The 10897-nt window shown below is 40.5% G+C and overlaps 1 protein-coding gene and 1 long non-coding RNA gene across 2 annotated transcripts; both read right to left on the reverse strand.

Moving 5' to 3' along the window:
- Window positions 1-884: 884 nt before the first annotated feature.
- LOC137779209 (uncharacterized) lies at window positions 885-2316 on the reverse strand. Its single transcript, XR_011077042.1, has 3 exons — window positions 1843-2316; window positions 1252-1345; window positions 885-1075 (listed from the first exon to the last, which is right to left on the reverse strand). It is a non-coding gene; the product is annotated as an uncharacterized lncRNA (long non-coding RNA).
- A 1779-nt stretch (window positions 2317-4095) lies between these two features.
- mat2ab (methionine adenosyltransferase 2Ab) lies at window positions 4096-9040 on the reverse strand. The gene is made up of 9 exons (XM_068566321.1): window positions 8793-9040; window positions 8049-8126; window positions 7835-7957; window positions 7612-7724; window positions 7348-7491; window positions 7042-7260; window positions 6772-6954; window positions 6528-6661; window positions 4096-5933 (listed from the first exon to the last, which is right to left on the reverse strand). Exons 1-9 carry the CDS (start codon window positions 8881-8883, stop codon window positions 5831-5833), a joined length of 1188 nt encoding a protein of 395 aa, XP_068422422.1. The 5' UTR covers window positions 8884-9040; the 3' UTR covers window positions 4096-5830.
- Window positions 9041-10897: the final 1857 nt, after the last annotated feature.

Consider the following 10897-nt stretch of genomic DNA (forward strand, 5'->3'; position numbering starts at 1 on the left):
TGTTTTTTTTAAAGGGCAACATTCTCCATTAAAACGTAGATACCATTAGTTGTGCACAAGTTTAATGTATTGCTGTCTCATCAAAGACAGAAAAATAACAGAACATGTTTTGCCCATCCCCACGATGAAATGTGGAAACACAGGCTCCATTTAAAAAAAAACAACGTTGAGTGGACAATTGGACAGACAAGCTGTCGATCCACATTGTTTTCATGAATGCATAACAAAAATGCAAGCTGTATCCTGTGACTACATGGCTGGCCAACAAGTCCCCAGAGTTAGGCAAAGCCTAGTGGAGGAGGTGCGGCCCCAGCTATTGGTGGAACAGAGACGCTCCCCTTTAGGTTGCCTCCAGCCTCACTGATCACCTTCCAGTCAGCATGTGACTGAGGCTATGAGCAGGGAGACATTGTTCCACGCCAACAGATTATTTCCAGTTTCAATACTTTTCAATTGGCCAAAAGTTACCCAATCACAACTCACACCTTCCTCTCTCAGTGCAGATTTATATAACAATGTGTCATAACACATAACTTGTCATGCAGGTATATACACAAGTATGCAGTAAACTGAACCTTTACCGTGTTCGTCTACAGGACCTGCTGGGACAGGCAGGCTGTTAGGTATGTATGGCAATGCGTGAATATCGCATTTATATTATATCTTACATGACAGTTTTCCACATTGACTATTATCTAAAGGAAGAGAAAGATATCTATCACTATGAAGCATCTTTTATTTGTTTTACAATCTCAAGGCTAGCATTAAAACTATTAGCCTTCAATTGGCCAATGCCTTTACCAAACCCTTCAAGGGCTGGGAGCAATTCAGGTGAAAGTCTCTGCTTCAACCGTGATTACTTATACAGCTTAGGTCACCTTGTTTATTATGATTTATTTATTGAGGTATTGAACATTTATAGTTATATGATGCTTCATTGGTAAACATAAAAGTACACCAAATCTGTCGACCCTTGAACTCTGAGGTCGATTGAATATCTGGTGATGCTCCAGGTTTTCCGTCAACATCTTGGATTGTTTCTGGATTTCTCTCCATTATTTCTGGGCAAGTTAATCTAGTGTAACAAAAGACACATTCTGTATACATGTTGGTTTGGATCGTTTGTGTAACCTCACCTGGCACCACATGTGCCAGGTGAGGTTACAGAAATGGTCTTCAAGAAGTTGCATAACATTCGAAGAAATTAGTCTGGGCTGGGTTCAATAACAAATTTAGTCTCATGCTACTTACAAAACTGTTTTCGAACGTCTCCAGGACGACACAATTGTATTCCTGTGGCGTTGACGATGACGCAGGTTATTTCAAAGTGTGTAATCAAAGGCACCTTTGGAACAGAAGATTGTATTAATCATACGGTGTAATTCTTCCACACCCAAATCACACAACATGCACAATGAGAAGAATATAACACATAAATGATTACAGTTCATGTTTTACTGGATATTTGATATAGTTAAAACAAGCACGCAATGCAATGAGGCCACTATATTGCTTTAATTTGGGCAAGTTGAAAATGATGTTTTACTTTTTTGCAAGAACTATACTAACTAAATTTTAAAATTAGGCAATAAAAATATTAAAATACAGTCATGTCATATCTAAAAAACACAATGAATTGGAAGATAATCTGTGAAAAAACTTACATTTTCACTAATGCCTGCTAACCAACAGCCGGTTCAAGTGCACCAACGTTAATTGGGTGAGAAACTTAAGGAGCAACGTGTGGCTTTGATTTCACTTTCCTGCAAAAGTACAGTAGAGCAAGAGCAAACTCTCACAGATATATCTTTAGCTGTCACCCAATCCTCACAAGAAACTGACCCCCACAAACTGCTGATCTGCTTCTGCCCTTTACACCGTGACCACTCGCCACACTGTTGGGCTCCATCCTGTGTGTTGGCTCTGAGAAAAATCTCCGTCTGCAACAATGCTTATTCTCACTGCCGTGCTCTGTCCAGGTGGCCGCGCAGCGCTTTGTTTAGTTTCAGATGTGAGCAGAGCACAGGTCGTGTACCCGGAGCTCGTTGTTGTGGGAAGAAGCGTCTGTTTGTTCTTGTGAAGGAGAAACAGAGATAAAGGATAGTGCATTTCAGCTGCCCTCATCAGGGCTGTGACACTAGTGAATGATCCTGCCCATTCAAGGCTGTGGAAGACCACTAGTTAAATATAGACGTTTGACTGAGCAAATGTGGTCATGAAAATGCACAGCTGCACTGGTGAAACTGCAGACAGGTATTGATGTCTGAATTTGATGATGGTACTTGAGTATGAATACGTAGCTTGATATACTTGTACTTCTAGACATCATTCATGAAGCCAGCTTGCGTCGATGCATTTAGAGTTTGTAATTCAACTGTCAAATGCAGTGACTAGCAGATTCAGTGACGGTAACCCACACAAAAGGTTGATTGAGTTTCACGGGTAGGCAGGTGCAGCTCGCAGATATGGCAGAACAAAAAATTCACCAACAAATAAAATAAATGAGGTGGTATGAAGAGTGACTGAAGTTCCTTTCATATATGATGCAATCAAAGTATGCATGATTAATCCTGTGTATTTGGTGTTGCCATTGGAGCTCAAAGTATGGAGTTATGTAACACTAAAACTAATGTTCATGGGACTGCACGTGACCAGAATTAGCCGTTCAGTGATTTACAAAGCTGCCGGATTTATGTGGCACAGTAAGAAAAGGTCATTCTAGTAACAAAGTTCCCTTTATATGTGATTGTTAATTGACTGCAAGCCCATCTGTGTAATGATTCTCTTTTGGACTGTCAGTCAGCTCTTTTCTTTAAAAATGTGATCAGAGAAAACCGACTGGTTAAAATGCAGCGTCTGTAAATTCTGAACACAAACCTCACGTTAACCTGTTAATGAAAACAGTTGTATATCACACAATGTTGGCGTCAGCAATGAGACAAAGTGAAGATAAAACATGTTTATTTATCTAATCATGTGTGTTTTGAAAGATGGATGATTGGTGTTGCATCTAAAGCGCAGACATGCTGACTCGTTCGGTTGAAGCAGAGACCAGCTCAGGAGTGTACAAGTACAAGAGCTAGAAGCTTACCCTACCTGCACCGCTGGAAACTGCTTCCAACTATTCCTCTTCAGCAAGACACACTAAGGCTGCAATGACATGTCTGGTGATTGCAAAACAGTTGTCACACAACCCCATTTTAAGAACCGTCAAGGTTTCACCTCACATACCAGAGTGCATTGCATGTTAGCTGCAATTTACCACATCTTACCGACGAAACAGAAGAGCTTATCAAGACTATCTCTAGCCGCATGTGATCATGGGCATGTTTTTATGACTCCCGTCATGGTGGAAAAACTGGGATTTTCCAGTGTTTTCATCTCATGCTTTTCAGTATCCTGCAGGCTACGGCTAAATTTAGGGACATTCTTGGACCAAATTACACTTTAAAGTATTTTTTTCATGCAAATTAAGGTTTTAAAATAGTTTAAACAATTCAAAATTGCATTCTGTAAAAACATGCTGTTGTTGAAGAACAATGTAATGTTTAGGACACTTGAGATGCAAAGCAATGTATTGATAAAACAGAGAGATGTGCCGTTTAGCCCCTTTTGAATGTATTCCCCTTAGTAATACATTTACTTATTTTTTTTACGGAATAAGCAGTTGCCTCAAGCAAATCTAAAACCTGAGATTTTTGGAAGGGAAGTCTAAACAGAAAACCAGCAGCAGCAATAAGTTTCTCAGTTCGAGTAGTAAACAGAGCAGGAAGTAGACTTTAAGTTGTTGATTTTAACAGACATAAAACATTACTCAAACACTATTATGGTGTGAGGGACAAGTTGCATTGCAGGTTAAAAGGTTAGATGCAAGATGTCAAATCACCTTTGTCTATATGAACATTATTGGTACGACAGACATGCTGGATTCCAAATGGCATATTTTGTTTTAACTGGTTGCAGTAAGACATGATAGTATTGTATCATTTGACATCAATGGGATATACTTATTTTTTCCCCCTGTCTTAATTAAAAGTCAGTTGCAACAGAGTGTTTTGTTTTCCCTAAAAAAATAAAAAGGTCTCACGAAAATAAAAACCATCAATAACAGACATTTGAAAGGAGTAGTTGTTTATTACAGAGCATAAGGAAACTACCCAGTCTAGACATGAAGCACAATACAGTATGGGCTACTTGTTCCTCTGAAATTTGAGCGCATATTGATAGGTAGGGAGAAAAGCAAATGGAGAGTAGAGGAAATAGAAAAGGCACTCCTACACTTACGGTAGCCAGCGGGGGTCACCTTAGAGTGGTAAAAAGGAACAAAACTAAAACTTGAACCTATCTCAGAGATGGGATGGCTGCGTAAACAAGGCTGGTTTCTCTGTACAACACCAACCAAATGTTGCCATTCCATTGAGGATAGGTAAGAGCTAAAGAATTGCACCAGATATTTAATGGGATTTCAAAAGCAACCCATTTAAAAATATGATTTGTAGTCCAAAAATAAAATTTAAAAAAAAGAAGTTATAAAATAGTCATCAACAGTAGCCAGTGACATTTGAGTTGAGGCGGCCCAAAGCTTTTCTGTACAACACTCTGGAGCCTCAAGCCAACACTGAAAAGTGATCAAGTCAAAAGGAATTCAAGATTCAATAACCATGTTTTTAAAAGCTGCCTTCTGAAACATTGGCTTCTCTGTATCCACCTAGAGTTTCAGAGAACAAATAAATAGTGTTGAGGTTTGACTTCCAGCCAATAAGACTCTGTGGCAAAGAACACTCCATTAAGGATGAAGACGAAGACCAGGTTTCTCTGTAGCTACACCTGCCATCCACATACTTAAGGCGTGAAAAAGGCCATTTGTCAAACTAAAAAAGCAAGTAAAACTACATTTAAAAACAGGACTCATTTTAAAAATTGAATTTCAATGCATAACAATCCAATTTTGTATTGTTTTCAAGTAAACTAAAACCTCTGCAGACCAGAGCAGTGGCATAGCAGCTTCTGACTTTTCTGTATTACGTCAGAAAACAGCAACGGTCTGTAGGGGCATCTGGGGATTTATAATCCTTTGAAATCTTGAATAATTACGATTTTGTTCTCCCATTAGCCTGCAATGCATAGCATTTTTTTGTGAAAAACAGCAACAATCGCTAAATTGTAATTGTGCCATTCTAGCAGTCTCCAAAGACGCAGGAGTAAAGCTAACAAAAAGGATAAACACCTACTGAGCCAGGGAATTATTGTACCAGATTGACAAAAGGAGGAATGTTTAGAAAAGACACTAAACTGTTTGGTAAGGTGCCAGATCAGAGAACTCTTCCCCTAAACTATCAAATTATTCTTCCAAAGAGACTTGAAAAATGTAGATGTTGCACAGACTCCTTGCATCAGTAGCACCAGTAAATTATTAAAAAGGATTATAGCCTAATATGCTAAAGCCATGACACTGAATAGAAGACGGACGATGTTGACGGTGTGGAATGCCAAAAGGAAAGCAACTCAATGCCGCTATTCAGGGTCTATCACAGCAAGAATCAGGGGAACCTCAAGACGTGGAACAACACAAAGTACTATGGTGCATGAGTTCATGGAACCCATCCAATTCTTTAGACATCAAGTTTCTGAGCCATGCCCGCTACGACCCACTATGATACCGCAACCAGCAGAAAACAGCAAAAAGACAAGGAGGAAGTTGAGTGAGAAAGGGAGTCATGTGTTAAAGGATACCATTACTATGAGAGAGATAAGGGCATTTCACCCCCGTAACCTTGGAGGCTTCTCTGTAGTATACACCAACAGGCCTGGGGGGAAAAGCTTAACATGTTTAGTATTTGAGTTTTTTTGGTACCTCCCATGGGAAGGAGTCTCGGCCAAAGTGGCCATAGGCTGCGGTCCTCTGATACAAGGGCTTCTTCAGATCCAGCTCCCTGGAATACATAATCAACACACTTAGCAGCAGTCACACCCAGCAACCTTAAATGCACACAATCATGCTCACACAAGCACAATGCTCACATTAGCCGGCTGGAAGTTCCGAGTGTCACCCAAAAATAATAATAAATATATATTTAAAAAAATAAAGAGATTGTTAGACCAGCTGGTTAAGAGGGATTTGTGAAACTTTGACACTTACCCTGACAACCAAACTGACATCTCTGAGCATTGTGGTTACTGCAACTGGAAACCACACTATACAATTTACAACAAAAAAAAACGCTCATCTAACTATGAGCAATTAGGGTGTCCTACATGTCCAACTTAATAAATAAGATTTTTGGTCCCTCTAAATTTCCCATATAAATCATAAGTCATATAAATCAGAAGAAAGCAATAAGCTAATAAAGTTTTAGATCACAGAAGCCCCATAAAATGAAAGCTGCAGCAAAAGGAAAGAAGGTATTGGCTCTGCAGTGTTGATATAAGTCAACTTTATATCCTGAAAAGGGTAATAAATAAAAAAGACAAATCAAAGGGATCTGGTGCGTCACTGGCAACAGGTGGCGTCAGAGGGTATACATTACCTGACAATAACTCCAGGACGCAGATCAAAGTTCCTCTTGACAATGTCAAGCAGCTCCCTCTCACTCTTGTGGGAGGTCCCGTAGTGGAAGATAGAAATGGAAAGGGGATGGGCAACTCCAATGGCATAGGCAACCTAATACAACACACACGCATTATATCAATAACCATAACCACGCACACACACACACGCACGCACTTTGCAGCCCCTCTCACTAAAAATGAAGAGCGGTTTCTACCACTCACCTGGACCAACACCCTCTTGCAAAGCTCAGCCTTTACCAGAGACTTGGCCACCCAGCGTGCAGCGTAAGCAGCAGAGCGGTCCACCTTTGTGTAATCCTTGCCAGAGAAGGCACCACCGCCATGGGCTCCCCAGCCTCCATAAGTGTCAACAATAATTTTACGCCCAGTCAGGCCAGCATCCCCCTTTCATAAAGAAGAACAGAGGTTATAAAAAGGTGAATAACGCACAGGCTATATACTTCCTGAAATCCACACCCTCAGTTATTTTACCTGTGGGCCTCCAATTACAAATCGCCCACTGGGCTGCAGGTGGTAAATTGTGTCATCATCCAAATAGATGCATGGAACAACTGCCTTGATGATTTTCTCCTTCAGGGTGTCTCGCATCTCCTCCAGGCAAATATCCTCATCATGCTGAACAGAGACGACAATTGTGTGCACACGCACTGGAAGCATGGCACCACGGTCCTGGCGGTACTGGACTGTAACCTGTGAAAAAAGTGAACCTATGAAAAATAATCCCAACCAAAAAAGTGTCATTTATGATAGTTACTCATCGCAATCTAACAACTTTACCTGTGTCTTTGAGTCTGGTCGGAGCCATGGAAGAGTTCCATTGCGACGCAATTCAGCCATCTTCGCATTCAGTTTGTGGGCAAGGACAATTGTAAGAGGCATACTCTCCTCGGTCTCATCAGTGGCATATCCAAACATCAAGCCCTGCCAAGCAACAAACAGTTACTTCTTTAGAGCATACATCTCATTTAAGGATAATGAAAGATCAGTTATTCAACTGCAAGGCACACATGGCCAACTAAAATGTTAATGTTCACTACTGACCTGGTCCCCTGCTCCAATGTCTTCCTCATTGCGGTCAATGTGAACACCCTGAGCAATGTCAGGAGACTGCTGCTCCAAGGCCACAAGAACATTACAGGTCTTATAATCAAAACCTGTGCAAGAGTAAGAACAAAGCAAATCAAGACCCCAGACTTGGATACCAAACAACAACTACTGACTAGTCAATGAAAAGCACAACTCAGAAATACTACACTGCCCACACCTTTGGAGGAGTCGTCATATCCAATTTGGCGGATGGTGTCTCGAACTACTTTCTGATAATCCACTGTGGCCCTTGATGTCACCTCACCGGCCAACAGAATCATCCCGGTCTTGGCAACAGTCTCTGCATTAAACAATAAAGATGCAAGTAAAAAAACAGTCAATATCTGACTTGAGCAAACATAAATATCGAATAAAACAACAAATTTGCATACCACATGCAACTTTGGCATCGGGATCCTGTTTGAGATGGGCATCCAAAACCGCATCACTGATCTGATCACAGATCTTGTCTGAAAAACAAGAACAACAATCAAACTAAACACCAGCAACAATAAATGCAGCAAAACCAGCACCGATCCATCTCGTGCTCAGTGGGAGTGGCTCAGAGACCTACAGTCGCCATTTCAACATGTGCACATGTGGTGAGGAAGCGAGGGCGCGCAAGTAACATCCACCATGAACCGGAACTTTACCATGCGGGATTGAGTACTAAACATTTAGCCAACTTTGTACGCAGACGATAAAACATAAAAAAACAACCACTGCCGTGCGCTGTTGTTCAGACCAACATGTATTGCCTTAGGAGTAGCCCTGGATGTCTAGGAACGCTTACCAAGTAATTAATAATTATATTGTAATTAGCGGGGTATTTAAGTAACGTTACCAGATCATATCTGCTACGAACAGTGGTATGTTTGCCGTCCGTGGACCAGACATGCGATAGCATCCTCTATACAGCAACGATTAGCTTGCTAACATTAAAGTTAGCTAGCAGCGCGTGCACGCTGGCTTGCCTAACGTTACGCAGAGGAAAGGGCCCCAATATTCAAAAGCAATGATGTATAGTCCCGTTATTTTTATTTTTATTTTATTATTAAAGCGTGTGTATACGTCACAGTAAAACAGAATGATACATTGAGCTCATTTCAAAGTCAAAATAAGGCGTTGGGTCTTACCGGGGTGTCCTTCCCCGACCGACTCTGAGGTGAACAAGAAGCAGTCCTCGTCAATGAGGGAGTTATGAAAACCATTCGTCTGTCCGTTCATTGTCTCTGACGGCTGCTGCTGTGTACGAATATTACGGCGTTTATTTCAAGCTAACTTTATATTTTTTTTCTGCGAGCAGAGTCTCGTCGTTTTCCCTCCTTTCCAGAATACCAATCTGAGTGTCTCGGTTCGTAGATCTTTTAAGCCTGAGCCTCATGGCGCAGAGCTCCACTATTTATGCTGTGAAGTCAGCCTCCCTGACGTCACGAGGAGGTGGGCCATACCATTGAGCCTATCGAGAGGTTGTGTGTGCGCGCGTGTGTCAGACTGAAGTGGGTGATGAGAATAGTGATGTAATAATAGAGTTAGTTGCACCTCGTGTTGTGTTACCATTTACTTTTCCTCCACCATGCATCACACACTTATCCTTTTTGTATGTATTCCATCCACAGTTTTGATACATGCGACTGTGGTGATTCCTATATGAGGATGTTGACTGATGTTTGACCCATGATGCAGCTCAGTTTGACTGTCCTTCCCACTACGTGATCTGTGTTTTATTTAGCAGGTGAATGTAGAGCTGGTTGGCTCAACGTGCACACAGAAACCTTCATCACAAAAGCTTTACTGCTTAATAAAAGTTAAAATGTTAGATGGTGTTTGTTTTTTAAATGGGCATCCAAAGACTTCTATTTTTCATGATGTGTAATAAAAAACTGTGTATCAACAAATACATGTTTCCAAGAAAACAATATTAGAGTTGGCTATAAACCCTCACTGGGATATAATTGTATTTCAGATCAGAACATGTGCTCCTTTGGAGGGTGAGCAGCGGCTGTGTATATTATATCTAACATAACTTGATTATATTTTACTCAAAAAGCTCCCATCTTCCTCTTACCCTTCAGGCTCTGTTGTTTAATATAATCAAAAGCTCTGATTGTGAACATGTTGTACCTTTGTGCCACAGTTAGGTTAATTAATGTTACCACAAGGACAGCTTTACCATGGTTTAAGCTCTTAGCAGGACCATTTTATTCATTTGAGAAGAGGAGTATTTCTAGTTTCAGTTCTGGTCAAGAAAAGATGTTAATAATGGGATGTTGTGGTTTCAAAGTTTGGGACTCAGACCACTGCACCAAGAAAATGTACGTATGTATATCTTCTACTTTTCAATGTGAATATCCTGCATCCATCGTCCCAATTTTAAGATATCTTTGAATATGAATACATGGTTTGTCACAGAGGCGATGCATTTATATGAAGCTGTGGAGCACACAATCTCAGTGGGGCTACAACAAGGCCCAGTGTCATGTTATTAAGCAGAGAGACCTGAGGTTGTATTTGTTCAAGGTGCTCTATCTAAAGTCAATGTCAGTTACTGTGACAGAGAGATAACCTCGTACAAGCAGTGGCTGTTCTATTATGTGAGATAAAGAATAAAGGTGACATCAATATCCAACAATATATACTGATAACGGTTATTCCAAACTCACAGTGACTCATCTCACCAGAGATCCAGAGGTTATAAACGGTCAAAAATCAAAAGTTGCCTTCAGGTCAAACATACTGCTCTTAGAGTAAAGTATTATATGCAGAAATTAGACTTTTCAATTTTGCAATCTTAATGGAAAATGCAACCCAGGATAAACCCTTTACAATTATGACATTACAGGCACATTAGCATTGTCTGTGCCCTTTGTCAGTTCATTTAATGACGTTATTATGGTGTTCATTGTCACTAAACCAAGCAACCCAATCTCTGACCAGTGTTGCATCAGAGCGGTAATCATTTGTCACCATGAATTTGCAGGGTGGACACTTTCTTTTCAAAGGGCAAAAGCATGATGCAAGATGCACCTGCTGTTGCCTTCTGCAGGATGTGCTGTTGTGTCTGTTGCTCACATTTATATAGAACATATAAAATAGCAAACAACATCTGTTGTATCCAATAATACATCACAAAGAGCCAAAGGGCTGTTTAAAGATGAATAATTCGAGACTGAAGGGCCACCTTAATGCTGGTAAATGTTGAATGAAGTCCAATTATTTTACATAATTGAAGATGGTACAT

Source organism: Clinocottus analis, unplaced genomic scaffold, assembly GCF_023055335.1.
Source record: "Clinocottus analis isolate CAN_PGR_092001 unplaced genomic scaffold, fCliAna1.0.p SCAF_7, whole genome shotgun sequence".
Classification (NCBI taxonomy): domain Eukaryota; kingdom Metazoa; phylum Chordata; class Actinopteri; order Perciformes; family Cottidae; genus Clinocottus; species Clinocottus analis.